This window comes from Fusarium vanettenii (genome assembly GCF_000151355.1).
Source record: "Fusarium vanettenii 77-13-4 chromosome 5 genomic scaffold NECHAsca_12_chr5_2_0, whole genome shotgun sequence".
NCBI classification, from domain to species: Eukaryota; Fungi; Ascomycota; class Sordariomycetes; order Hypocreales; family Nectriaceae; genus Fusarium; species Fusarium vanettenii.
This window is the reverse complement of record NW_003315872.1, coordinates 340,699-368,490: the sequence shown is the minus strand read 5'-3', so window position 1 is coordinate 368,490 and position 27,792 is coordinate 340,699. Positions and strand designations below refer to the sequence as shown.

The window sequence follows — 27,792 nt, the reverse complement described above, 5'->3', positions numbered from 1 at the left end:
ATCTACCTATACAACATCCTTGTTCCTTTTTTCATCTTTCTCTGCTTGGGGTATTTCGTAAAACTGACAACATCCGTGCACTGACTACCAAGAAATCTAAGGCTGGGCCACCTCGACCGTTGTCTCGACTGTTGTCTCTGTGGGCTTGACAACCACGGGTTCCGCCTTAGGAGCAGCAGCAGCTGGTGCTCCTGCTGCTGCAGGTTCAGGAGATGAGATTCCCGTGAGCGAAAGAAGTCCAGGCAGCTTATCAACACCAATAGTGGAAGCCATAGAAGCGAGAGCCATGAGGTTCTTCTCTCCACCACAAGCCGTGGTCAAATTCTCAAGAAGGCCAACTAAATCAGCACCGCCGGCAGCAGCGCTCGCAGCCTTTGCCAGGATTCTCGTATCAATAGGCTTTGTCTCGAACTTGGGGTATCCCTTGGCCTGCCACTCCTCAAAGGTCAGGCCGTTGGCGGCGGCGGGCATGCGGATGCACAGTGGCACCACCACGTCCTCGGGGGTGCCCAGGTCCTCCGCCTTGTGCACAATGTGCTTCTCGAGCTCCACGAAGCCCATCTTTGTGTAGAGGCCGAGCGTCGTAGGGGATGACTCGAAGTACATGGGGATCTGGAGGCGTTCGGCCTGCTCGATGCCGTATTGGCAGAGGAGGGCGCCGGCCTTGCGGCCTTGGTGCTTGGGATCGACGGCGATGACATGGACGTCTGTCGAGTGTCAGAAGTCTTGTCAGGACAGAACAGGGTCAAGCAACTTACAGATGTGGTTCTGTCCACCGATGAGCTCATCTCGAGCTTCCCAAAGAGGGTTGAGAATCTTCTCAGCCCTCTCACGCTCCTTACCCTCAAGCCACTGCACACCGGGGTTCTCTCTCTTCTCAGGAGGGTTCAGAACCAGATCAGCCAGACCCATGCCGAGAATCTCGCCGTTCTCGGTGTCGATGCACTTGAAGGTGAACTGCGTGTTGGAAGTATGCCAGTATGCCAGCGTTCCCGCAGCGTGGGCCTTTTTGAATTCGGGGGTGATGCCCTGGGGGAAGAGGATCTCTACAATGCGACGGCCCATCTCGTCATCGTCAAAGGCCTTGAAGTAAATGTCGTAGAGCTCCGGGATGTCCGGTATCAACGCGGGAACGACAGCCAGAACCATCTTGACGACTGATGAAGATGAATTAAGTGTATGGGAAAGGATAGCCAAGTGGTTATTCTCGACAAAGAGATTGGGTATAAAGAAGCTTGTATGGACAAAAACGGTTCGAGATTAAGAGGCTGAAGGGACGGTTATAAACCCCTCCTCTCATCTCCAGCCCAGTCCGATCGAGCCATCGAGCCACCAGCATCTCCGGAGCTGAATTCCGCAGGTACCCTTGCTGGTAGGGCAAAGGTACCCCGTTGAACCACATGCGTACCCGCCGTGGGCCGAGGCGTGTCTGCCGATGACCCTTGGCAAAGACTCAGCTCGAACTAGGTGTTGAGGGTGTCGCCACTTGGATGACAGGGTTGAACTGAGCTGGTGTGGCCCGTCGTTCTGGGCAAGCTAGCTCAGGGAGGTATACATTCAGGTATGGATACATCGTGGGTGAACAGACAAGCCGAGAGTCCGGTCAGGTACCAGGTCAACCCGTCCGTTTACAAGAGTTCTCTGAGCGATTAACGGTTACCATGAGTGACTCAACTGACAAGGGCAACAAACATGTCAGTTACAGTCTAGACTGCCCGTCAACTTACCATCTCCCTCCCGCCTTTCACTTACACCATGTCTGCACTCCTCGTGTTAAAGTTATCTGATCCGAAGTCTAGCGCGCCCTTGGCGACCAGGGGCCCGAGGCGTCGGACCAGACCTCCCGAAACGGGGTCCGACGGGGGAACGAGCACATGAGCTTACAATCGGTAGACCGTTCTTGGCAGGTCCTTTTTTTCAGGTGGGAGAGAAATTCCTTCACTCAGGTACTGAGCTGTTCTCTAGCATGGAGAACTAGCATGATTCAACACCTCGGATCAGATAAGCGCTTTGTCCAACAGGTGGTTTCCTTGTCATGGTAGTGTGTTCAGCTGCTAGATGGTACCGCGCATACGGGTTTCCCAAGTTGTAATGAGCCTCAGATCTTTGACTTATTCTGGCAGGGAACAAGGTCATTACTTGCCACATTGGCTCTTGACTTATCAGATCAAAAGTCCGCTCAAAGTCCGTTGTAGACAAAATAGGTGCACTAAGGACCGGAGTCGCGGAACAACTTTTTGTATGGGTTCCGCTCTCGGTTACGACGAACCAGAGTTGTCTAGTCCAAGAAGGTAATTAGGCGAATTGCCATCTTGGACCCTCGTAGTTTCTCATGTTTTTGTTGTCGACAGTCTACGGGGTACGATTTGGATGTTAGAGATCTGTCGTCTTGCCTTTGTTCACTGCTCCTCTACGAACCAAGTCAGCCAACTTGAGAAGTACCATTCGTTCAAGACCAGAGACATATCAATATATTAACCCAGCGACTTGGTTATAGCCAGCATATCCCACATATCCCACATGTCCCCGACCTGGCCATGATCCTCCCGCCAAGCCAGAAGAACCACACCTCAACGTTTTATAACGCATCTAATGATGCAAAAGAACAACCTTGGAGATGGCCAAGACCGCTTCCCGATCTACGGGTGCAGTCCGTCCGCCGTCACGCCACGAAGGCCCGCTTATCTTCAAGAGGAAACTCGTTAGTATCCATGTCTGTGCAAGAGCGGTTCAGCCGAGGCCTTGGCTTTTGGGCCCTTGCTTAACGGGCGTGGGGTGTTTATGGCTATACCTTAATGGTGTCTTGGAGGCGAAGGATAGGTTTAGCTGGGACATTTCCAATTCCATCATCTTATTACCATCATCTTATTGACGATGGATTCATGCTCTTCTTTCAGACACAGTTTGTATTATAAAAGATATTGTATTGGACTTGAATCTGCTATACGGACTGAACCCTCTATACTGGTACGCTTGCCAGACACAGGCCTGAAAAGAGAGCCCAGCTGGATCACGCAGTCACACAAACACGTCTGATATACCCCTCCATTTACACACTATAGGTTCCATCTAGTTCTTACCCTCGTTGTCTAAATAAGAGAAGAGCGACTTCGGACACTGCTTAATCCTGGTCTTCGTCGATCCCGGAAGCCCACCGCGGACGCCGCGGACAAGAAGCTACAGCATCATATGAGTGATTAGATGGCATGACAACTATATCATATCAGGGATGTTCTGCACATTGTCAAAGTGTTCGTGTCACTTGGCACGCAGATCAAGAAAAACGCCAGTGCTAGGGCATTAACCAGTGTATCATCCCTGAGTGTAACTGTGAACGTGCAATGGCAACAGAAAAATAATACACAAACGAGATTTAAAGTATTCTATGCTCACAAGGTATCTCTTTCAATACATGTCGGAGGACCCAGGGTTACATGCTGCCTCTTGCGTGTCTTGTCTTGTCTCTTGACCTGCGTGCTCAGCTCCCTCCCAATACAAACCTAACATGCAAGTCAGAAGGGCAATAAGCACAACTAGAAATACAATCGATCGATATGGATACAAGATCCGCTACTTCCCCATCATGTCAAGCCTCGCACTATCCCCGGGAATAACCTCCGTGATGTTCCCCTGTCGCCAACGTCGATCAACCCTAGCCCCAAACAAAAGAACCGAGGGAACTAACTTGCAATCAATCTAGCATTCATCGAGTGTAGTTGTTTACCCCAGATCTAGTTTTAAGCCGCAGGGACCAATGCCGCGTAGAGACAAGGGAGGCCCAATGAGTCGGCTAACAAACGTGGTATTCGAAGATCGTGGGCAGTGGAGCAAGGACGCGCGTCGGCTTCAGAAGTGGTTGGTCAAGACTCGGCAGCTATGGTGCTGGTTAACGGGTATCTAATGCAGTGGTCCCTTTAATTCAGCCGGTAGAAATGTTTCGATGTAGATCTTGTCGAAGGGGTCTTGGGGGAGTTGAGTGCAGACAAGGCTTGACACTACTTCACATGTACGCCCTAGAAATAACCTGTTCATCATACATTTACATCTACAAGCTCCCACTCTTCTCTAACGTCCTTCCCAACCCTAGCAAGTACAGTATAACCCTTTCATTCCCTTTCAAATCATGAAACCTCCTCCTGCAACTCATAATCCCACGGATCATCCAAAGGCAAACCCGCATCCCAAGCCTCCCGCCTGTGGTTGGAACAAACCACTTCCTTAGGCGGCTCCTTCGCCCAAGCGATCCGATCCCCCTTGGGGCCCTGTCCCCGTATCAGATCTGAAGTGTACCCTATGCTCTTCTTGACATCAAAGTCGTCGTCCTGGCGTCTGGCAACGTTGACGCTGGGGACTACTGCAATCTTTCCTCGACCGTGGGACCACATGTCTTTACAGAATAGTCTCGTGTCCGGCTGGGTGCACTCTGCTCCCTTTATCGGCAATCTGAATATCTGCTCGAGTCGAGTAAAAGTAGAAGCCGTGAATGCTGCTGCGCCGCCCCAGCAGGAAAACACCTGGAAAGGTCGCTTCTCGTTGAATCGAGCTTGGTCTTTGGAGGATTTCCAGAAGTATTCCTTCACATCCGTCCCCTCGGTCCACTTCTCAGGCGGGACGTGACCGAATCTCTCTCCCTGCATGTCTCGACAAGTTCCGTCATTCTTCAACAAGGGGATGCCGTTGGATTTATTAGGAGCCCATTGCATACCACATGTCATGTCGGCTCCCAGATTCTCCCGTTGGAGAATCAACTCAAGAATATCCTCGCTACAAATATCCACGTCGTCCAGGAAGACAATCGTCGCGTCTTCTGATACCTCTTTCCTAGCATGACGTACAGCGCCTATCGCCTGATTGCGATGTTTATAAGCGCGAGGGCCGTAGGCGAACGAGGTGTAGTTGTAAACTGCACCTATGTGGTTGAGCCCAAGGTGCAATTCTTCTAGCACATCGTCCAGATGTGGTCTCCAGCCGCTGCTAATGACTGTCAAGGCGCAACGGTATGGTCCTAGGTAGTACATGGCATTGAGAACGGCGCCGAGGAGTGTGGGCAGCTGGTCCAGGTTGTTCACCACCCGTACGGCAAAGATGTAGTCGATTCCTGGTCTTTCAGAGGAAGGCTCCCGAATGGGAATATACCGTTTAGCATCTGGTGCTGGGCACTCGAGCCGTGGGCATGGAATGTTGATATTCCCGAGAATCGAATTCACATATTCCTTGGTTGAGTATCTGGACTGCTCGGACGAAGCATCTAGGCATATTAGCACATGAACTCCTATCATAGCCTCTTGTTTAATTACCAGTTATATCTTGATAGAAGGGCACATTGTACCAGGAGAGGAACCGCCATGCATCTTTGGCAGCAGTCACCGTTTCAGCCCAAGAGAGAACGCTGAACCAGCCTATAGCCGCAGGGAAAACGACCAAGCTCAGTATCATGGAGAGGTGAATCAACTTGAATTCCATATTTGCTCAATGCTGATGCCAAGATTTCAGCTCAAGAAGTGTCCGCGAGAGCGTGTAGTTATAGTCGTGGTGTCGCTCCACATTGCCTTGACGTGAACAGGGTTTCGGATCCGTCGATCCGTACGCGAATGCGATTCATCGAGTTGAAACAACTGCGCCTCCTCAAGGCCGTATTTCGCCCAAGGCTGTTTGCCGCCAGTTCTGGAAGGATGAGGTCGGTTTCATGGTAGGAATTGGCGTCACAGAAGTCCACGCGAATGGTACGAGTTCCTCATAGAAGGATCAATAATTACTATTTACTAAGCCGAGAAATACACACATCATATACATGTAGTGATTTGATCGAGTTCACAAAATCCTTCATGGCGCCCGGCAAACTCGGCACCTGGGAGGATGGAATGCCCTGCAAGGCATAGTTAATGCCTAAACACAGCCCAGACACGGCCCATAGCATTCTGCCTTCTAGAATACCCTGCTAATTTGATCAGCGGGTCCATCCAAAGTGTACTAACGGGAGAGGTACGTGATATGTCTTGGTGTTGCGAAGCAAGCACTCACAAAGGTCAAGAAAAGAACGAGATACCAGAACGGCAAGGATTAAATTCTTCGTTCAACTTGGGGCAAATTTTACATGGATATACAAGATAAAATTATACTAAATCAAGAAGTTATATCTTTTTATTTATTATTTTACTATTTTATTTTATCTTAGGGAAGGCTAAGCTAAGCCAGGCTGATTTCTATCGTCATGTCTGTTTTTCTTGACCCGCGTTGCACCCCAGAACAAACCCATCACCGAAGATCGCGTCAACCAGTTCAATACAGTATTACATGATTATGATTCACTCTATGATTAGGTTCATTCCGTATTATTCCCATCACATGATGCTATTTTCGAGCTTTATAAGCCCCGATAGCGGACGTTGGAACTAGATGTTAAGCCTACCACCTATTTTGTTAACACGGCTTAACATCTCTTGGCGCGCTCGTTTTGCCCATCTCGCTTCTCCGGTTCGGAGCTCCGAATCCTTGAACGTGATCTTTATCTTGCGACTGCGCTTGGATCTTTCTCCTTGCTACAGTCATTACTGAAAAGACAAATATGGATGTTCCTGTCGCTGCCAATGTCCTAGGCACCCTAGGGGCCGTAAGATATTCTCCTATCCTCGCCGTTGAGACTCGTTGCTAACGTCGCGCAGGTCTGCTGGTCAATCCAGGTTTGTCACGAGACAACATGAGAGTAAACATTGGTTAACGAACCGAACTTCTAGTTGATTCCCCAGATTGTCGTTAATTATCGTCGACATAATGCGACTGGTCTGCAGCCATCCATGATGATGCTCTGGGCCTGGGCGGGTGTTCCTCTTGGTGTCTATAACATCGTCAAGGAGTACAACATCGCCCTACGCATTCAACCCCAGATCTTGACGTTTTTGAGCCTGGTCACTTGGATTCAATGCTACTACTACGAGAGAGTGAGGAAATCATTCGAGCAACTGTTCGAGTATGAAACTGACAGCAACCAGAAATGGAGCGTCTACAGATCACTCCTCGTGGTTCTGCCCATCGCAGCCGTCATGGGGGGCATTCAGGCAGGCCTCATCATTGCCCTCCGCATCCCTGAGTCCAAAGACATTGAATGGCCCATGATCCTGATGGCCTCTCTCTCTGCAGCCCTTCTCGCGGCGGGCGTGCTGCGTCACTACTGGGACATTTGGATCCACCGAACAGTGCGCGGCATCTCGTTCCTATTTATGGCCATCGACGCAGCTGGCGATGTCTTTTCCCTCGCGTCTGTATTCTTCCAGCCGGAACTCGATTACCTCGGCATCGTCATCTACGCGACAGAGTTCGTTCTTTGGTGTGGTGTCTTTGCTGCGGGGGGATACTACAACTTCCTCCCATGGATCAAGAAGAGGTGGTCCACCAGGGAGTCCAAGAGAGTTGTTGGGCAAGAGTTCCAGTCAAGCGGAGGATCTCGTGAAGGAGACAATGGCATCACGCTTCATGAGAATCCTTCATCAAGCTCTGTTTTCCGTACTGCGTCTGGAAACTCAGGACTCAGGGCTCGTAATGCGCAGGGTCGTGATCCACAGGATGTGGAGTGATGTCCATAGAAGGCAGGAGTTGAAACTAATTCACAGATAGACTATTCATTCTCACGTTTCGCAAGATGACCAGAATTTGAACTTTTCCTTGCGGCTCCGGAGAAGGCTACCAAGACTTGGCAGTCTGGGCAGGAATGTGAAGCCAAACTCACCCTCGAGAAACATCATGACAGACCTGCCTCAAGACAAAGATTTTGCTTCATTATGCAACTAATTCTTGTTGATCTGCAAATTTCTCAATACTGTAAAATAATTTCAGGGGCCAGATATCCTACAACACCCTGTCTCTAACAAAGTTGAATGTCCAAAACAAGGTTCTACAGGCCCTAGAGGTTACTTTAGTGGACCTCCAGCAGGCTTCCCCCTATCGCGCTAGACGTTCCCCGTCTCGATTGGAGCACATCCCTGCCCGCTTCATCCAGTCCATCCCGCGATGCCTCCTCTTCCACGTTTGTTCCGTTCGACTTGCGACCGAGCAGCCTCCCAAGACATCTTCTGCTCTCTGGGCCTCAGTGCCATGTTTGAGCGACAGCTTCCATGCCTAACCTCTGGACCCCCGCCGGCCCGATCGGCCCGATCGGCACCCGGCGGATGATGCTCAACAAGCGATTCAGTCGCATGGCCATCTTTGGCTCTTGCTCCGTCATATTCTTGATCCTCGTCTTTTGGAGCCGCATCCACGGCAGCTATGGCATCTCCGAGTACTACTCCTTCTCTACTACGAGCTCCTTCTTCCCCGTTTCCATCGATCCCGCGGAAAAGACCACCGAAGAGCTATGCGCCAGCTTTCCGAAGCACCTCCTGCAGACCATCCAACCTGTCCTCAAGCTAGGTCACGCAGACGCCAAGGACAGAATTGACGCTCAGTTTGACAGCGTCAGCGCTTGCTTTGGCAAGGATGAGTTGCTTGTGTACTCGGATCTGGACGAGGAGGTGCGAGGACACCAAGTCATCGATGTGCTGGCCGACCTGCCGGAGCTCTACTACCACGACAACCCCGATTTTATAAACTACATTTGGCAGAAGGAGATGCGCAGCAACGGGACACTCGATGTGGACAGGGAGGCGACTGCGCGCATCAATGGTTGGAGGATGGACAAGTTCAAGTTCCTGCCCATGATTGAGCGCGCATGGAGGACCAAGCCCAACAAGGACTTTTACTTTTTCTTTGAGACAGACACGTTGGTGCTCCCGATCACTACTTCTATACTCAAGCTTATAACTCTTTAGATACGTCTTTTGGGACAACGCCTTTCGATTCCTCCAGACCTTCGATCCCGATGCGCCCCTCTACATGGGCTCTCCCTCGCCGGGAACCCACGACGTCAAGCAGGATATCAAGACATGGTTCGCAAACGGCGGACCTGGCTTTGTCCTCAGCCGCGGCGCCGTCAAGGCCCTCCTAGTGCGCAAAACGACACCCTACGGACAGTACATTGAACCTCCGGCACCGGAAAAGTGGCTTCCCATGCTTCGTGATGATTGCTGCGGCGACAGCGTCGTCGGCTGGGCGTTGTGGAACGTGAGTGTGCCGTTGCGGGGATACTGGCCACTCTTCAACCCGCATCCCCTGCATAGCATCCCGTTTAGCGACAAGTACTGGTGTCAGCCTGTTATGACGTTGCACAAGACCCAGCCCAAGGACATGGTGGATGTCTGGAGATGGGAGTTTGGCCAGAGGAAGCTTGGTGTAAGTTGAGATTGTGTCTTGTTGTTTCACACGCTGACTGTTTATAGCGGCCATTGCTTTACTCGGATGTTTGGAGGTTCCATCACCCAGGTGATCACAAGGTAGCCGACAACTGGGACAATGGAAAGTGGGATTTCTGGGTTGCTCCCCCTGAAGCAAAGATTGACTCGTTTGACGCCTGCGGGTCATACTGCAGCGACAACGACGAGTGTCTCCAGTTCAACTGGAGAGGAAGAGATGAGCAGAAATGCGTTCTCTCCAAATCATTTAGAGTCGGCGATCCGAGACAACCGGAAAAGATCATCGAACCCGAGGTCAAGGACGACAAGGGCAACGTCATTCCTCCACCTCCAGATCGCAAAGATCGATGGGTTGACTTCAAGTCAGGGTGGATGACGGATAGGATCGAGCAGTGGAGGAACAAGAGAAACTGCTCAGAGGTGCAATGGGTAGGACCCAGCATCAAGAGGATTTTTTGAGGTGGGCATCATACGGTGTGTCATGTTGATAAAGTGTTTAGGCGTTGGGGTAGGCATTACAGATATAGATTATGCATATGATAATAGCTGCGGGCTAGATGCCGAGCGCATGTACTTTTCCTCTCCCCAATGGTCTCTTTCAAATAGTGCTTTTGGGGTATCAGTAGACGTAGCGGAAGTAGGGGTTCTCCTTGTCGGTCAAGTCTTGGAATGCGAGCTTGGCTCGTTCAGCTTCGTCTCCGGGAACGGCATCTCGCTTCTTGTTCTCGTTGCGAAGGACAAAGTAGAGAGCAGTCGAGGCAAGGATGCAGATGATGTAGCTGCATATTGTTAGAGACTTAAGTAAACCAAGATGGACATGGACTTACCAGATGATCAAGCCAAGCCACAGAGCAGGGTAGTGCTCGCTCTTGGTCTGGCTCCAAACAAGCTGAGGACCAACAATATTTCCAACGCAGTAGGCGACAAAGATGGTGGCAGCCATGAAACTCTTCTTGGTATGTCCGGCAACATTAGACATTCCAATGGTGATGATAAGACTGACAGTTCCGCCAAAGAAGCCGGTGATGGAGTATCCAACCACAGGAGCCGCAGCACGGTATGACCACTCGCTCTTCCAGATGATGGCACATCCAGTAATGACGGGCAGACAGGTAAATATGAGCATGAAGATGCGAATGTTGTTGAACTTTGTGCCCAGCCATCCTGTGAGGAGGATGACGATGAAGCAGAGTCCGCCGAGAGGGAATTGGAAGAGGATCGAGTGGAGGGTGCTCCAACCAAAGGTTGACACGATTAGGGGTCCGAATCCGCTGACGGCGCCGTTGACGGTGTATGCGGATGCCATCATCAGAGCCACGAGCCAGATCTTGACGTCAAGAACAGCTTCCTTTAGCTGTGACGTCTTGAAGGTTGTACATCGCACACCGGTTTGTCCATGTCGGAGACGCTCCACGGCAGCGAATCTCTCCTCTTTTGTCAGGAACCAAGCCGATACGGGTGAGTTGGGCATGACAAAGCAGAAGAGACCAAAGAGGAAAGTCAGTGATCCTGCGAGGAGGTAGATGTACTGCCACCTCTTGAGGCCACCACCTGTGATCTGCGCAAAACCATAGTTGAGTGCGCCTCCGATGATGGTAAAGATGCCAGTCGACGAGAACCACCAACTTTGTCGGAGTGACTGCTCAGTCTGTGTATAGTATCCCGAAACAATGCACATGAATCCCGTAGGAATAATACTCTCGACAAAACCGAGGAAGAAGCGCTGCACATACAACCCCTGGTGCGATGTCACAGCAGCAGTGAGCATACAGATGGCAGACCAGACGACCACGACACCGCCGAGGACGCGGCCGATGTTGAAGCGCTGGAGGGCGAATGTCATCGGGTATAGACCAGCCAACATGCCAAAGTAGAAGAGCGAAGTAGCCCAGCTGAGCCGTCGGGTATCGACTGTTGGAGGCGTAGTCGAAGCGTCCACGATGGTAAGGTCAAGGTCGGCAGTCATACCAAAGAGAACAGCAGAGCCGAGAATCGCCTTGTCGTAGTACACGAGGCCATCTACAAAATTAGTTCCAACTCTCTCGAAGTGAAGTGAGTCACGTACAGCCGACAATCATGGCGGGGATGAGAAACAGGTCAATCTTTCTCACGGCGCGAGCAGCCACCACAGGATCGATGGCATGCTGCTCCTCTCCGACAATGGCGATGGCTTCATCCTTGTTCCCGACAGCGGCTTCGCTGTCAGTCTGTTGAGTCTCGTGTGCGCCCATGATGCGATGTTGTTAAAGGTGACGAAAGGATGAAGGTATCATGAGAGAGCGATATAATTCATGATGGCAGAAAAAACACGCAATAATTTTTTTACGCCGCGACCAGGATCTAACTAGTCTAAGCACAAAAAAGGCTGATATGATATTTTGGCGACTTTTGAGTGAATTTTTACGTCACTTTGCGAATAGGATCAAAGAGAAAGCCAAGAACCGCTGCAGGCCGTTTTAAGCCTCAGCTGCAGACGACGGATCCTTGGCTAGAGGAGGTTCATGGACTCGCTAGTAGGGATTGAGTTGCTGGGATCGGGGCCGCTCGTGGGGGTGATAAAAATGGCTTCATTTGAAGAAGGGATTGGGATGGTGTTGAAGGGTTTTTCTCGGTTGACTTACCCTGGACAATTGGCAGAGGGAGTTTCGCGATGGTGTAACAGCACAGAGTACGCTTCGGTCTCTGATAGGGAGACTGTTGGTTAGTTATCTGGTTAGACAGGTTAGAAGAGACATTCGATATGGCTCGTTGATAATGTCAGTCGATCCGGAGCAGACAGTCCGAAGTGAACGAATCGTCGATGGCTTCAAGGTCATTGACATAATCATTATCTATACAACCCGCTAGGTATCTCAATCTCAGTCTCTGTCCTACAAGTTCAATTACAGCTTCGAAGGGCTCTCATTCGGATTCTTAATCTCGACAATCATCTTGCCTATCATCAAAAAATCGTTAGCTCAATCAACCCAACCCAACAAAAAACACAACAAAAACATACCCGTGTTAATCCCCTTGTAAAGATCCACCAAGGCCTGCTCGGCAACCTTCAGCCCACCCTTGACGATGGTCTCGGTCTTCTTGAGCTTTCCCTCTGCGATCCAACCTGCTAGCTCGGCTCGTGCGCGGGGGTAGTCCTTGACGTGGTCTAGAACGATGAAGCCCTGCATCTTGATGCGCATCGTGATGATCTGCGAGAAGGCTCGGGGTCCTTGAGGCTTGGCCGCGTTGTATTGGCTGACCATGCCGCATGCGACGAAGCGGGCGTGCTCCTTGGCTCGCATGAGACACATGTCGAGGATGTCACCACCGACTGATACATGTTAGTGTTGAGTTGAAGGGAGGGTTGGTTGACTTACCATTGTCGTAGTAGACGTCAATGTAATCCTTGGTCTCTTCGTTGAACCTCTTCTTAAAGTCCTCAGCCTTGTAGTTGAGCGCAACATCAAAACCCAAGTCCTCAGTGAGCCATCGACACTTGTCGTCGCTTCCGCAGATACCCACAACTCTAGCGCCCTTGATCTTTGCAATCTGACCAGCAACGCTACCAGTAGCGCCAGCAGCTCCAGACACGACAACAAGCTCACCAGGCTTGGGATCGCCGATCTGTGTCATGCCAATCCAGGCTGTCAGACTGGTAGATCCCAGAGCTGAGAGCATGTCGTGAGGCTCTTGGACGCCGGGGAAGTTGGCTTGAGGCTCAAAGCGGCCTTCGGGGAGGATGGCAATCTCTGTCCATCCTGGGAAGCCAGCAACGATATCACCCTCCTTGGCGAGTTTGCTCTTGGAGGCGAGAACGCGGCAAGCGCAGGCACCTCGCATTGTCTCACCGATCTGAACGGGAGGAAGATAGGATCGGGCATCTAAGACATGTTAGAGACGATCAATCAAGCAAGGGTTCAAGTTATGTTACCTCGCAGCCATCCTCGCATGGCAGGGTCCAGAGAGAGGTAGAGAGTCTCGACAAGAATCTGTCCATCCTTGAGGTCAGACGGCGTAGGGGCGGGTGCAGTTTGTTGAGAGAATGTCTGGCCGGGGATGATGTCCGTGGTGGGACGCTCAGCGAGCAGGACGGAGAGGTTATCGCGAGCCATGTTGGGCAATGTGGTGAAACGTATAGTTTAGATGCAAACGTATGTGCACGACAGGTCGTACTAAAGGTTCGTCGTTCGTTACAAGTCCAACCTTGACACGAGTATCAGTACGACTGGAACCAAAGACGTCGAGGGGTGGCAACCTTTTTGTACCTCCAACCAGCCTCACAACCTCAACCTCCCACTTCCCCCCTACTACGTAGAGAAGAAACATCTAGCTACTCGGCCCCGCCTCCAAGGCCCGGAGTGCCACATATCACGGACGCTATTCCCATCAGGATATATCCCCGGGGAGACCATCGGCCGCCCGGTCAAGTCGGGGATCTACATTCTAGAGCTGAAAAAAAGCCACTCGCCTCCCCGGAGATGGGAGGTGGGGCGGACACGGATACCGAGGCTCGGGGGGCTTCACCAAGAGCGGCCAAGCTCCTTGATTTGGAACACCAGTCTTTTTCTTCTGGCGTTTCGTTTCTACGGACCAACTACGTAACTGTCGTTTTTCAGATTCGTAATCATCCCCCTCCTTGTCGAACGGGCATAGAACATCCCAACAAGCCTCGGTATGTTGCTACACTCTTGGAAAGACACTCCGGATACCCGAGGACGCCGCTCCAGGTGACATCGTCAAGGGGTGCAAAGCCTAGGTTTGGATGACCATCAACCGAACATCCCGGACAATAATGTTTTGACCGTTTCAAAGAGTCCACTTTTGAAGCTTTCGTGACAAAACACACTCCGGAGCCGACTCCGCCGTCTCTCGGCCGAAGAGTTGTACTCTTGGCTTCACGGTAGATGAACTTTGAGTTCTCACCTCAGAAAAAAAGATACGGGAATTGATTACTGTTCTAAGTATTACCTCCTCATGAAAACGCCCCGCGGGAACCGAATGCAACCCTGTCATGTGCGGGGTGACAGAACAGGTACATAGCCAACAGTTCATCTCGTCTTTATCATGGTTGTCCACACAAAGTACATCAGCATGACCGCCCCAGTAAGAGGTCCTGCGATGTACCAAAAGTAGTGGCCCTTGCCCTCCCAGTCATACACGGGCGCGTCCATAAAGCCCTAGTTTCTCAGTGACCATTCTCATGTCTTTTGGGATAGAAGACTTACCGCGACTGCCGTGGCTGGGAGGAAAAACATTGTTAAAAGTGCAATTGCCTTCATCTGTTGGGCATCGCCAATCGCCACCTTGGAGTCTGAACGTGCAACTTCAGCCAGTTCCTGTGATTGTTAGATACGGCTCATCTTTTGCGAGGGGTTTGGAGGCAAGCCTTTTGAAAGGCAAGGGAGGTCGCCTGCATGACGTTTTCGCATCTCATGGCACTCTCCTCAAAGATTTCGCGAACTTCGGTGACGTAGTCTGCAGGTTCGAGCACAAAGCCCTCGGTGCCTAGAGTGTTGAATGTGGGGAGATGCGGGCATGCGTTGAGAAGCTTGTCGAGCTGTAGCTTCCACATGTTGAGTTGGGATCTGAGCACGCCGACCTGGTTGTACAGCTCGTAAAAGGTCTCGGGCTGATCTTCAGAACTCTCATCGGACTTCTGGAGGTGTTGGCCTTTGCTAATCTTGATTCTTAGCCCATCAATCATATCGTCTACCTGCTTGAGGCGATGCTTCCTCTCGAGCTCTAGGAAGGCGGATATTAGAACAAACGGATTATCGACGAAACCTCTGTTGTTGAAGAGCTTGGACGTCATATCCGTGACGTCGTCGGGAGAACCGTACCCTAGAAAGAGGCCAAATACTTGCTGGGTATTGGGAAAGTAGGTGACGCTCATGGCCGTGTACTGAGTCAAAATCGAGTCCACGGAGAGTATGTACACTGCAATGGTGAGTGAACTGATCGCAAGTACAGAAGAGGAAGGCTTACCTTCACACGGCTGACCCTGCACAGAGCTCTTCAGCTTCTTGAAGACAGTTCTAGGTCGCTTGACCATGTCCATAAAGACTGAGGGTACGTGCATTCGCGTCAGGACATCTTTGAACTTTGTCTTTTGAATGGGGATCCAGGACAGGGCCATGCGATAATGCTGGACTCGGGAAAACACCTTGGGGTCGGCATCGGTGATTTCCTTCCGAGGGCACATTCTGAGAAGTGGTTAGAAGAAGCATAGTTGATGCTGGTGGATATACTGACAGGAGGGAGAAGGATGGCTTGGAGGTGCTGGTGACGGCTGGAACACACTGAGATAGGTCAGCCGCCGACATCAACTAGATGCGACATCGCTCGACGAAATTCGAGGAATTGGGGTATGCTAAAGACAAGGAGGGCTTACATCTGTCTTCCATGATGCCCAGTCTTGTTCGCCCCGAATCTCTCGATAATGGTTGAGGTTCTTGGTCTGCACCTGATCAGCCAGCGCCACAAAAATGAGCAATACACATTACCGATAGGAGACTCTCGCTCGTAATTGAAAAGCAGCTCTTCGATGACTCCCCATAAGACGGTCCGTCGAGATGACTGAGAGACTCATCCGAGGGTTCAAAGTCCCTCCAGACACGATCCATCTCGTACTGCTTCTTCAAAGCCATAACTGTGATGAGATTGAAGAATGTAGATGACGGATAATTCAGGCAGCGTCGAGAGATATTTGTTGGGCGGGAATGCCTCGACACAGCCTCAAAAGTGCAATTGTTCGCGAAAGAGGCAGATCAGGTTGGGCTGCGGTCGCACTTTGGGTAAAATGCAAAGCCGCAAACTATGATTCAAAATTGAAATGTTTCCCAAAAGTGACAAAATCTTGAAAGGATTTTATATAGAATATTGCAACAGCTTGAAGAGGTAGCCAATATCAGCTTGTAACGGTCGTTTTCAACAGCTCGTAACAACAGCTTACAGCGACAGTTTGTAAGAGCTTGCAAAGACAGCTTATAACAGCCAGAAATGGCAGTGTGCAACAGGAGTTTGAAACGGGCAGATAATCTCAGCAGCTCGTGACAAGGCTTTTAAAGGCAGCACAAGGCGTACTGGATGGCTGCAGAGACCCTGGTCAGTTGCCTCTCGACTCGACGAATAAGATGCCGACGTCGAGTAAAGCAGGCTGTTCACTACGGGAGCCGACATGAAGCAGTCAGACAATTATTCTGCAGAGCCTCAATCAATAAAACTCGCCCGGCTACTATGGTTTTTGTCTGTTTAGACCGAGATGCATACTCGCAGAGGACATGTCTGTTCAACAAATGTCGAACACGTAGCCGAGACTATGTATTCTAGTGAAACCACTCTCGATGTAAGATGCAGAGCCTCGTTGAAACTAGCCGCCTACTTAACCAGGCAAATGTCCACCTCAGGCAAACCCAACATCGACACCGCCTCCTCTTGCCTCAAAAAACATACGACACCTACAAAGAAATCTGAAGCATGACATCATGGAGATTTGGTCGGAGTAAGCGTCCGGAATGGATCCTTCAACCTGACGTGGTTATACACTCGTCTTCTTTTGACCCCTACCGGACCAAGCATGAGTTTGACAAGGTGTTGGGTGTTGGAGAGTGGAAGGTTGATGTACGTGAATGGTTGATTGGAATTGGACTGTTGTTTACTGACGGTTATAGAATGCTCCTCTCACGGATAGGTATGACTTTTACGTGAGGCAGAATCTGACCAGAGTGAGTCTTGTTTCCCTGTTTGATGGCATGGTAAACTAAAGGATGTAGGACGTTGTGGCCATGATTAATGGCATAGCTGCTGGTAATAGTCCAAGCTACTACAGAGGCTACTGAGATTTATGAGTCCAAGTAATGATACACGATAATAAGTTACACTTTTGCCAATGCCCCATGTCCCTATTCTAGAGTGACGCCGAAAGACCACCTATGTTTTCCCCCAATTTCCATCCTCAACCAATGTACATTCCCTGGAATTGTCATTTGATGACAAGTGATGTGACCGCAGATCTTACACCTTGACTCCGAGGGGAGGGCGCTTCCCCTTTTGTCTCACATACCTAAAAGGCCTCGCCGTTTTAAAAGTCGCCATGTCGTAGGCAAACCCCTGAGTAAAATACTCATCATCCTGATCAACCATGTCCTCAAGTTTCTTGCAGAGCTCTGACATGCTGATTCGCTTCTTGGGCAAATCCTTCGACCAGAATCTCTTTCTCGGGGGAGGCACATGCGAGGGTTCGGAGCGCACTGTTGTGTTTCGCCTCATGGGTAGATAAGTTCGGGACTCTTGGGAGGTCGCGCTTCGAGGAGAGGATGATGACTGGGATGATCCTCTTCCGTCGTTGGGTGAAGTGGGATGTTCGCCGGAGTCGTTGCGGGGGACGAGGATGTCAGTGACGACTATGTCGACGAGATCGTGGATGAACTTGGGAACCCAAGTTAATCCATGAATCTTCTTTGCCCACTGCAAACTATCAGTATCAGAAACAACACGACGTTAGGGGTATCGCACCTGAACCACACCCTCATGAATGGCAATCTTCTTGTTAACCCTCGGAAAAGGCCAACACCCCGAAGTCCCATACCCATGAATCTCATACAGCATGCCAACTGTCATACTACCGTCAGAATTAACCACTGTCCTCGATTCATCAAACCCCCTAAGCCCCTCATTCCCAAAAACCACCCAGAGACAAAACTCAAAGAACAAGCAACCCAAGGCCCACGTGTCGAGCGACTGGTTAGTCCTCCAGTTGGCCTGCACCTCCGGAGCACAGTAGGGGTGGAACCTCATGTGTGGATCAACGTGGTTGACTGTCCCCGTGTGGTGGTACTTTGTTAAACCAAAGTCTGCTAGTTGGAGGACGCCGTGCTTTCCTGGGTCGCCGTCCCAGTTTGTGAAGCGGAGGATGTTTTCGGGCTTGATGTCTCCGTGGATGCCGTGGGTTCGGGGGTCGTCGTCATCTTCGGCTCGATGGGCATAGAATTCATGAAGGATGTTCAAAGCGCTCGCAAGGCCTTGGATTTGCTCAGCCATCCAACGGGAGAGACCATAGACATGCTCTGGATCTTGTGCCGTCGAGTACGTGTTCCAGAATTCACGGAGGTTACCATCGGCGCAGGGAAAGACGAGATAGAAGTGTAATATGCTTCCAGACTCAATCTCAAACGTCGCCGCTATCATGGAAATGTGCTTCGTGTTCTCGTTCGTCTCCTGTTCATGCTGCTTCCTGATCTTGTTGAGACGACCCAAAGCATGGGCTTCGGCCTCAAAGGCGCCGCGGTCGGAGCTCTTGAGTTTCTTTACAGCAAACAGCTGCTTTCTCTCTCCGGTCTGTTGATAAGTTAGCAGATATAATGGGTGAGTCCGTGGTGGTTCTAACCTGACGGGTTCTGAGGTTTCCGTGCATTTCATGTAACTGAACCTTGGCGACATGTCCTCCTGCACCCTCGACTTGTCCCTCACCAGCTGGGATAAGTGGAATAGCGATATCTCCGGGAAAGATGTAGTGTCGAAGATCGTCGTTTTCAGTCTTGAAGAAGGGCGCGCACATTTCCCATTGCTTCCATGCAAAGTCCTCAATGTGTTCATGATCCCAATCAGCAAAGCATGGATGAGGACCACTCCTCTCATCAAGAACAAGCTGAGCACATCCACCAGGGCCGTCGACTCGTTTCAAAGGAAGTAGACCGTCATGTAACTCCTCATCCACAAACCGTCTGATCTGTCCCTGTTTCTGAATACGAATGAGAAGAGCAAGGATCTTGCGATACGACTTGAATCCGATGTCCGTCTTTGATCGCGGCTTGCTGCAGATTTTGGCAGCCAACCAGTCCTTTTCATCATCCGAGACTCCTTCAAGGCCACACTGATCCATAATGGCCCTCACCTTGGGCTGGTCCATGTAGTGCCAGAGTTTAACGTCGGAGAGGAATTTTCCGGTGCATGAGGAAAAGAAGGATGTGTTACACCCATGTTTCGTCACCAATGCCGTCAACTCGTTTCTGACACAGCTAAGATCGACGACCTCTATCTGCGATGGCTCGGACTTTTCTTTTGGTTCGGTCTCTCCCGGCTGCTCAAGGTTGAGAGGTTCCGTCTCGTCGTCTATCTCAATCTCGTGGGTCAGGCCTGACTGTCGTAGTCTTGCGTCGATATCTGTAATTATTAGCCCAGTTCACTCCGAGTTGAGAAGTCAAGCATCTTACCTCCAAGAACTGTATCCGCCGTGCTGTTCTTGCGTTCGCCGCTAAAGTCAGCGAACTGACCGCCTGTCGAGTAAAATTCAGCATTGCTAGGCCCCGCAGACGACAAATGTTCATCGCCAAAAGTCTTTGCAAGATGCTCCAGCATAAACCTTTGATAGATCCTAGGTGGTGTATCAGCAGCAAGACCAGACCGAGCTGACGGAGCTCCAAGTCGTGCAGGTCTGAGCGGAAGATTCTCGACTGCCCTTCCCCTAATGACAGCGAGGCCTGCACCTCCGCTAGACGTCTCTTGGGGTCGGACAGCCAGGAGGCCTTGCGACGATCCCGAATCGCGGTGTTGAGACATGAAGGTCACGATTTGACTGCATGTGCGAGCGCGTAACAGTCAATAGTTTAGGTTGTCAAGAAGAGAAGGGGTTAAATGCCAAGTAGATCTCATGTCACAAGTATTGACGCCTCATGCAGGAGTGAATGAGAAGGCTGAGGCGCAGCCCCTGTTGCCACCCACAGAGCCTCACTGCCAAGTCTAGTGTTGGTTCAGAGGTGAAGTGTATCAACAGGCAGTGACTGTTTCAACCCGCCATTTCTAAAAACATTTGAGAGTTTGTTCTAGGCTGATGCACAAAGGCTGTGGACCTGCGTGAATGCAGGCCAAGCAAAACGCGGGATAAAATAGCAGAGCCACCTAAGTCATCGCAGATATTGTGACTGGCATAAGAAGAAAGTTATCTTAGAGCAAAAATGTGCGTCATAAATTAGGCTATTAATTCATCATGTTTTATGATCCCCCTCACAAGAGGATATGTCTCCCTCTGGCCTGGTATCTCACTTTTTCCTCGCCTTGGGTGACCATGCTTGCATCTCTCATAACAAACCCCAACGCCATCCAACCAACCTGCATAAACCGATTCGCCATATCATCATGGGTATCATCATGGGATCCGGCAGCAATCAAATTCGTGCTAGGCAAACCATCAGCACAACTATCTCCAACTCCCACACAAATGACTCACCATAGCCAGATGTCTCGGCGCATGAATCCGATAAACATCGTTCTGCATCTGCACAAAAAACGATTTTTGAAACTTTCTCTCCAAAAGCTCACAAAGAGCATCAGGGTGAATCTTTTGGCAAAAGATGACCTGCGGATTCTCAACCGTGTATCGCGGCTTGTGCGGCTTGCGACGACGTCTGCCTGGCAAGATCGAGGTCAGCAGGTCCATGAGTCTGCGCCAGTCTTTGTGTATTAGTATAGACATCGTGAGGCGGAAATGTAAAGGACTTTTCATTTGAAGGGGGGAGAGCCACAGTTGTGGGATTTTATACAGAGTGACACGTCGGTGGTGACAAGGCAACGAGGCTGTGGCGGGAGGCGATTGATTGCCTGAGTAAGTGTTGAAAAGGTTGGTGGTGATTCGCATCCTCAATATGAGCTGACTTTATGTCGGCCTGCCCAACAATGTCAATTACATGACCTGAATTGTTTAGGTATGCAACTGTTCAACAGCATGCCTCCGCTCAAGAGGTCGACAACTCGGTGCCCAACGCACCCATATTGCACGAAATAAAAGACCACCTAACTTTGAGATAAAAAGGAACTGACAGCAAACTCGTACTCTATGGAAGAATTAACTCTTTAGGCAGCCACACGACGCATGAAGCAGGCCCAATTTCGTAGATAGTGCTTCTACCCTTGAGTAAATCGCTTCAATGCCCAAAAGCGCAAGGGCCCATGAGACCCCAGCAAATAACTCAAACTCGAGTCTTGGCCAGAATCCTTCGGCAATCTCCTTTTGGGAATAAGCGAGAAGAAAGACCTCGAGTTATTAAACTTGCACCGTCAGCATCTTTGAGCTCAACGAGACCAAAACTCACGACCACGCCACATTTGCTGCAACATGGCTTTGCCCCCTCAGCAAATACTCGCCAATGAGTCTATCGCCACCTTCAAGAGAATACAAATATTTAACCAGGACGATCATGACTCTCTGTTCCCACTCATCATTGCCTACGCTGAGCAACCTTCCCTCGCCGACTCGGTCGAGGAGCTCGCCATCGACTCTGCTGGTTGGAGATGGCGATCCATGGACCCGAGTTTGACACCTTACCCCATCTCGGATGCCGTGTACGAAATGGTCAAGTTCCGGGTGCGCAGCCTAGGCTTGGGACCTATTGAAGGCGATGTCCTTGATGCTCTGGCTAGCAAGCGACGGGCCTTGGAGGAGAAGCCAGATCCGCAGCAGTTCCTTAGGTGCGGTATGGACGACCACGAGCTTCGCTTTGGCTTCCCTGCTGCTGCAGCTGTCATCATACTAGCCATGTGCAAAAACATCTCGACACTGTATCTCGGAGATCTCATCGTTCCATGGGGTAGAGACCATAACCCTCACTCGATGGTGGGGGCGTACCTAGAGGCCATGAGGCTGAGCCAAGTACCTCAACCCTGTTTGCAGAAGCTCAAAAGAGTCGAGATGATTGAGGGTCGAAAGGGCGGGTTCAGCGGGTACGGCCGGGCCACTTTTACGGCCCCGTTCTTCCTCTTTAACCAATTTCCCGAATTTAGAGAGTTGGTCGCTGACGCCGTGGAGGAGTACCAAGTCGAGTCCCTCCCCGTCGAGCCAGGCTCCTCCAACGTCGACAAGATAGAGATCACCCATAGCGATGTGGAAACTGAGACGATGGTTACAATCCTCAAGGCGCCTAAGGCATTGCGCGAGTTTACTCTTTGGCTAGGCGGCATGTCCAACCGGGATGGATCTTCGTCTCAAGTCGTGACCAAGGAGGTTGGAGAGGCTCTGGCGCTGCAAAAGGAGACGCTCGAAAGGTTGGATCTTGATCTCAGCATAGGACTTGATTCTAGATCTCCTTGGGCAGATCTCAAGGAAGGACAGAAGCCTTGGCCAGAGAGCTTGGCGGATCCAAATGTAGTCGCAGAGGATGAGGAATACGAGGATGAGGAGTACGAAGATGATGATGAGGAAGAGGACAATGGGGTCGACAAGCCGCGCCGCATCTTGTACTATGGTCCTCCTCGCACGACTCTCGGCTCTTTGGCAGACTTTCATGCCCTGAAGCACCTAAGCATCGACCCGGGAACTCTCCTAACACCTACTGAACGCGGCGTCAACTACATGCGACCTCTCAAGTCCAAACCGGCCCGCCGTCTGATCGACCTCCTACCTCCAACCCTCGAGTCCCTATGTCTGTACGGTTACGTCAAGGGAAAGACGCGGCTCATGGACAAGCAGGTGGCCGAGTTAATGGAGAAGAAGGGCGAGCGGCTGCCGAAGCTCAAGGAGGTGCGTGGGGTGGAGGAGACGGTGCCGGATATGCTTGATTTGTATGGGGAGAAGAGGGACGAAAATTATCGGGTGGTGATAAAAGAGGGACAATATAAGAGGCCGAAGAGGGATTTTGGATGGTTGAGGGTTTGATACGTCTGTCTGGTGAACACGTGGAATTGAGCCGCCTTGATATGAGACAATTGGTTCACCGGTAACTATAGACACCAACCAGCTTATGGTCTTGTTGCCCTACCAATTGCTCATTCTGGGATGTCGATAAATTCTGCAAGATACTCTTGAGAGAGCACGAATATGGTAAAAAGATAAGAGCAGACAGAGTGAGTACCAGCTCACACTGGCATGGAGAGCCAAAGTTTGATACCTTTCTCAGTGCTTATCCTCAAAGCTAAGCTGACCCACGATGTCTCACCCAATCTCCCAATGACTGGTCTAGACCACAGCAGAACCAAGTCATCCCGTAATCAATAAACATCTCGATCAGATTAATAATGTCGCTGTTGATTACATCAGCCCATGAGGCTCTACCCCCAGAAAATCCCCCGTCCCTTGCATGTCCACCCGAGTTCCGGCCTCTACCTCCGCCAACCAGACTCGAGTGCGTCATCTTATATCCGCTAACCCCGCCGGAACATCGCCTTAAAGCTTGGCCTCTCTTCAGCTTACACGAGTCGATTATCAGACAGAATCTCACGAACTACTTGAAAATGGCCTCTCTTGCAAAGACTGTCGTGGCGACCGGTGTCTCTTCGGGATTGGTGAGTTTGGCGTTGAAGTGCTGGCTGGCTTCGCTGACGGTGACATCAGGGTTTGGAAGCTATCAAGCAGCTTCTTGAGCAGACTCAGCCCTACAAGGTCATTCTCGGAGCGCGAAACATCCAAAACACGCAAAAAGCCTATGATGAGCTGCAGTATGACCGAGCGGCTAATGGCGTTACCATCTTGCCGCTTGATTTGTCCGACTTGAAGGGAGTCAAGTCATTCGCCGAGAAGACCCTTGATAAGCTTGGTCAGGGCAAGATTGACTATCTGCTTCTCAACGCGGGCATTAGCAATGGATCTGAAGGACCTGGTCCTAATGGATCCAAGTGGTGTGAGGCTCACATTGTGAACCATCTGTGTAAGTCTCCTGTACACCATTCTCGTGGATTTGTGTGAGCTAACAGAGGATTAGCACAGCATTATCTCGTCCACCTCCTACGAGAGAAGTTGGTTGAGTCCAAGTCGAGGATAGTATTTGTATCCTCTGGTGCAGTGCGCAACGTGCCCGACCCAAGTAAGCTCTCCCTTTCCATCTTGGCTTTCTTTATGCTAACTGTATAAAGGCGTCCTTGACACCGAACTCAAGGCCGGCTCTGGCATGTCTGGAAGAACCACCTACCCCCAAACCAAATTCACCGCCCTCCTGGGCGCACACTGGTGGCGCCGCCAGCTCGCCGGCACAAACGACGTCGTCGCCGTCTCCCCTGGCCTGATCCCCAGCACCGGTATCGGTCGCGGAAGCGGAATGAAGTTGACCCACGAGATGCCCGACGCCAAGAGCGTTCCTGAAGGTGGGGAGCCCTGATTTATGCTTGTTTGAAGGGAGTGACTAACTGTGTGACAGGTGCGCAGAGCATCCTTCGGGCTTTCACGCGAAGTGACTTTCCCGAGGACCCTGACCGTATCTTCCTGACGAGCTGGGGCGAGTGGTGGGAGAAGAGTGTGATTGAAAAGACTACGGACAAGGCCCTCCAGGACAAGTGGTGCCCCGGCAAGGAGGAGATTGAAAGGGATGAGGGCATCTCGGCGTGATGGGCCACAAAACCCCGACGGACTTGCTAGGGCACGTGCAGGAGGAGTAATTACAGTTGAAGATAGAGATCAGATTGGATGCTTAGTAGCTGGTGCAACGTCCAAGGCGCTTGTGCCTCCACGTGTAAGAAAAAACCACCCAGAATGAATACACGGTGTAATGTCAAACCGAGTTGACGTGTATCGCAACACGTTGAACACCATGATACGAATCCGTTTGAAACATGTAGTAATCTCGACTGTTGCTAAGCTAACGCAATGATGCTGAGATTTCGCCTTGTCTCGCTTTCGCCAAATCTTGGGCAGACATCGAATCACCATTTACAAACGCCTGCGATCAAACACGGAGGGCGCCTGCAGAAAATGTCTCACAAGATTGGGCGCAGCAGATAGAATGGTTGTTTGCTTCCGCGTAAGCAAAGCATGTAACCCTCAGACGACTTTTCAGCTTGTCCATCTTGGCATTTGTCGTCGTCATCAACAAGTCTCAACCAGGGGTCAATATTCGCATTCGGACATTATCAAAATAAGGTAGAGATAGAAAGGAATGATTCGACAGGGCATCGACTCGTCATCTCGCAAGGTCCATGACGTCCTCCAAAAATGCATCTCGCATGGATTCCCCAAAGGGACAAGTTAGCTGCCAGCCCGTCGGGACCTAACGCCCGTCCACTGAAAGATTTGTCGCTAATTGGCTCGTCTTTCGCACTCGCTTCCACAGCCTCCGCTCGTTCAGCCCTGTGGCAGCTAGAACGGGCAAGGCGCAAACGAGCGGGTTCCACCTCGTGGCAGTTAAGCGAGTGCGAGGATCTGCGTGCGTAGTGTATCTTGGGGACCATCCATCATGGAGGTTGAGCAAGAGATGGAAAGGTGCAGATGGGGGATGTCTTGTAAATAAATACCTTGGGGCCTTCTTTTCTGTGCTCCGAGAATTCCGGCTTACACGACCAACAACCGTCGGACTTGGATACTCATCTAGACATAGACCACAGCGGATTTGAGTTGACGATATCAAGCAGCATCAGCCGAAGAGCAACCTTATCACAACTACAGAACAACTATCCTTTTGGGTTCTTACGGAACAGCATTATCTCAACTTGACTGGCTCTCCAAAAGCCTCTTTTCCACTCCATACTACACCTCACCCACAGCAGCACTTACACCATGGATCCTCCCAACGGCCTCATCGTCTTCGGTCCAGACGCCAACTGTACCCTCGATCTCTGCCCCCTCGAGTGGAGCGTCTACAAGTACCGACCCTCCCTAGCCGCCAATGTCATCTTCATCGTGCTCTACGCCCTCGCCATGGGCATCCACATCTTTCTCGGAATCCGATGGCGGACCTGGTTCTACATGATCTTTATGATCCTCGGCTGCTTGTTTGAGATTATTGGTTACATTGGCCGTCTTCTCATGTACAGCAACCCCTTTTCTTTCCCTGGATTCATGATTCAGATTGTGTTCATCACTTCTGGTCCCGTATTTTATACTGCTGCTGTCTACGTGACTCTGTCCAAGACGTAAGCCCCCTTCCCTTACTTTAACACTCCCCTCTGACTCTCTTAGCATCCAATCTTTCGCCCCCGAAATATCTCGATTCAGACCTGAGCTAGTCTGGTGGATCTTTATCCCCGCCGACATTGTCTGCCTCACCCTCCAAGCCGCCGGAGGAGCCCTCTCGACAGTGAGCCAGGGCTCCAGTCAGACCGGTATTGACGTCGCCATGGCCGGTCTTGCCTTGCAGGTCGCCATCCTCGTCCTTTTCTGCGTTCTTCTCGGTGACTATCTGTTTCGATACTTCCGCAGCGGGTCTGCCAGCGCGCTGAGCACTCGCATGCGCATCTTCTTTGGCTTCCTGAGCGCGGCTGTCATCATGATTCTCGGCCGATGCGCTTTCAGGTGTTATGAGTTGAGCGAAGGATACCAAGACTCTGATTTGGTAACTGACGAAGGTCTCTTTATCGGTCTCGAGGGAGTGTGGGTTAACCCCTGTCTCCTCGGAAGTTGTGATTGGGTGCTAACTCACGACAGGCTCGTTGTCATTGCCGTCTTTTGCCTCTGCATCGGCCACCCAGGTCTTGTGTTCCGACAATCCACTGGGAGTGATATTGAAAAGTGATGAGATGAACTCGATTTTTTGGCGTTTGGTACTGGCGAGCTTGTTCTTTGTCCACCTTTTTTGTAGACGCTATGGTTTTGGAGACGTGCGCGTACTGAGATGACTCGACGAAAACGGCCTCATAGAAATAAATGGGCGAAATACATCCTTGATAATTAAATTACATTCAATCAACTAGTTAAACCCTTGACCTTCAGTTCTATTGTATTGAACCTGCGAATGTGCCTTGAGAAGGCCGCTCTTTGTGGGGGGAGTGACCTTCCCAGCCCAGCTCCGTGTGGATGGCGCTACCTCTGTGTTATTCGGAGACCAAGCCTCTGTTCGCGCATAACAGAAGACAGCGACTGCATTCCTTCACGCAATATAGCAGCATGTGTTTATCACAGATTGAATCCATCCTTGGTGTCGTATAAAGCAACGACCCTAGAAACGCCCTCTGTACCTACGACACATGAGTCGAGAAACACTCAAAGACCACTGGTATACTTCTCAGAACTATCTTGCAACCACCCTTCTCTCTCGCATCTCATCATGAAGACGCTTTTTCTCAGCAAGTTCACCCCCTAGTCCAATATTGCTGGTTCAGTCCCACTAACAACCTGAAGCCTCCCTCCTCCTGGCAATTGTCAGCTCCACCATGGCTTCCCTCAACATCAACTCCCTCATGAACGAGGACGACAACTGCTCCATTCAGTGCGCTTGGGGCCATGGATGGTGTAAGAACTCACCTTACAATTACAGGTGCGATTCCAGTGGAAGGCTTGTGTACAGTACGAGCCACTCGGGCTGCAACAGCTACTGCTGGTGTGGTTGTGATCAGAGCTTGGAGCTGGATGGAATGAAGGCATCTCGATCAGGTGGCCACGCCGGGCTCTTTTTCGGGGGCATCAAACTTTAAATTCAATACAATGGCCTGAATAAAGCACTGCATTACTTCTATTGTGTTTCGTTTGGGTCAGACTTGGATCATATAGAGCGTTCCAATGTTGCGGGGAGGCAGACAAATTGGGTAAATGGCCCAGAAGCCCATAACACCAAAGAGAAAGAAAGGAATGAAGTCAATTGTTTCCAGTGGTATCTGGCCCGAAAATTAATTTCTCTTGGCG

At 50.7% G+C, this 27,792-nt stretch overlaps 10 protein-coding genes across 10 annotated transcripts; 4 read left to right on the top strand and 6 right to left on the bottom strand.

Moving 5' to 3' along the window:
- Window positions 1–96: 96 nt before the first annotated feature.
- Window positions 97–1,149, bottom strand: NECHADRAFT_79963 (uncharacterized protein; the record flags this gene model as incomplete). The annotated part of the gene is made up of 2 exons (XM_003047904.1): window positions 97–707; window positions 759–1,149. 2 exons carry the CDS (start codon window positions 1,147–1,149, stop codon window positions 97–99), a joined length of 1,002 nt encoding a protein of 333 aa, XP_003047950.1.
- Window positions 1,150–4,121: 2,972 nt separating this feature from the next.
- Window positions 4,122–5,279, bottom strand: NECHADRAFT_40086 (uncharacterized protein; the record flags this gene model as incomplete). Its single annotated transcript, XM_003047903.1, has 1 exon — window positions 4,122–5,279. One exon carries the CDS (start codon window positions 5,277–5,279, stop codon window positions 4,122–4,124), a length of 1,158 nt encoding a protein of 385 aa, XP_003047949.1.
- A 1,286-nt stretch (window positions 5,280–6,565) lies between these two features.
- On the top strand, window positions 6,566–7,571 carry NECHADRAFT_40306 (uncharacterized protein; the record flags this gene model as incomplete). Its single annotated transcript, XM_003048083.1, has 4 exons — window positions 6,566–6,610; window positions 6,735–6,938; window positions 6,990–7,154; window positions 7,272–7,571. The coding sequence occupies 4 exons, from the start codon at window positions 6,566–6,568 to the stop codon at window positions 7,569–7,571; spliced, it is 714 nt and encodes a 237-aa protein (XP_003048129.1).
- Window positions 7,572–8,165: 594 nt separating this feature from the next.
- On the top strand, window positions 8,166–9,740 carry NECHADRAFT_93252 (glycosyltransferase family 31; the record flags this gene model as incomplete). Its single annotated transcript, XM_003048082.1, has 3 exons — window positions 8,166–8,752; window positions 8,802–9,261; window positions 9,309–9,740. The coding sequence occupies 3 exons, from the start codon at window positions 8,166–8,168 to the stop codon at window positions 9,738–9,740; spliced, it is 1,479 nt and encodes a 492-aa protein (XP_003048128.1).
- Window positions 9,741–9,900: 160 nt separating this feature from the next.
- NECHADRAFT_40180 (uncharacterized protein) lies at window positions 9,901–11,512 on the bottom strand (the record flags this gene model as incomplete). Its single annotated transcript, XM_003047902.1, has 3 exons — window positions 9,901–10,060; window positions 10,109–11,300; window positions 11,347–11,512. 3 exons carry the CDS (start codon window positions 11,510–11,512, stop codon window positions 9,901–9,903), a joined length of 1,518 nt encoding a protein of 505 aa, XP_003047948.1.
- Window positions 11,513–12,163: 651 nt separating this feature from the next.
- NECHADRAFT_79958 (uncharacterized protein) lies at window positions 12,164–13,372 on the bottom strand (the record flags this gene model as incomplete). The annotated part of the gene is made up of 4 exons (XM_003047901.1): window positions 12,164–12,216; window positions 12,280–12,591; window positions 12,638–13,141; window positions 13,192–13,372. 4 exons carry the CDS (start codon window positions 13,370–13,372, stop codon window positions 12,164–12,166), a joined length of 1,050 nt encoding a protein of 349 aa, XP_003047947.1.
- A 1,244-nt stretch (window positions 13,373–14,616) lies between these two features.
- NECHADRAFT_79957 (uncharacterized protein) lies at window positions 14,617–15,462 on the bottom strand (the record flags this gene model as incomplete). The annotated part of the gene is made up of 2 exons (XM_003047900.1): window positions 14,617–15,197; window positions 15,246–15,462. The coding sequence occupies 2 exons, from the start codon at window positions 15,460–15,462 to the stop codon at window positions 14,617–14,619; spliced, it is 798 nt and encodes a 265-aa protein (XP_003047946.1).
- A 1,811-nt stretch (window positions 15,463–17,273) lies between these two features.
- On the bottom strand, window positions 17,274–19,817 carry NECHADRAFT_79956 (uncharacterized protein; the record flags this gene model as incomplete). Its single annotated transcript, XM_003047899.1, has 4 exons — window positions 17,274–17,726; window positions 17,775–18,596; window positions 18,646–19,421; window positions 19,472–19,817. 4 exons carry the CDS (start codon window positions 19,815–19,817, stop codon window positions 17,274–17,276), a joined length of 2,397 nt encoding a protein of 798 aa, XP_003047945.1.
- A 3,638-nt stretch (window positions 19,818–23,455) lies between these two features.
- NECHADRAFT_104309 (uncharacterized protein) lies at window positions 23,456–24,770 on the top strand. The gene is made up of 5 exons (XM_003048081.1): window positions 23,456–23,531; window positions 23,581–23,893; window positions 23,948–24,049; window positions 24,099–24,326; window positions 24,380–24,770. Exons 1-5 carry the CDS (start codon window positions 23,481–23,483, stop codon window positions 24,565–24,567), a joined length of 882 nt encoding a protein of 293 aa, XP_003048127.1. The 5' UTR covers window positions 23,456–23,480; the 3' UTR covers window positions 24,568–24,770.
- Window positions 24,771–25,731: 961 nt separating this feature from the next.
- NECHADRAFT_40389 (uncharacterized protein) lies at window positions 25,732–26,686 on the top strand (the record flags this gene model as incomplete). The annotated part of the gene is made up of 3 exons (XM_003048080.1): window positions 25,732–26,087; window positions 26,134–26,544; window positions 26,599–26,686. 3 exons carry the CDS (start codon window positions 25,732–25,734, stop codon window positions 26,684–26,686), a joined length of 855 nt encoding a protein of 284 aa, XP_003048126.1.
- Window positions 26,687–27,792: the final 1,106 nt, after the last annotated feature.

What these genes read in the sequence shown, in the direction of transcription:
- NECHADRAFT_104309 (XM_003048081.1), top strand. Translation starts at nt 23,481, where the DNA reads ATGGCCTCTCTTGCAAAGACTGTCGTGGCGACCGGTGTCTCTTCGGGA. An exon ending in CCGGTGTCTCTTCGGGATTG is followed by an intron (nt 23,532 to 23,580) that starts GTGAGTTTGGCG and finishes CGGTGACATCAG; the next exon opens with GGTTTGGAAGCTATCAAGCA. An exon ending in CGCCAAGAGCGTTCCTGAAG is followed by an intron (nt 24,327 to 24,379) that starts GTGGGGAGCCCT and finishes ACTGTGTGACAG; the next exon opens with GTGCGCAGAGCATCCTTCGG.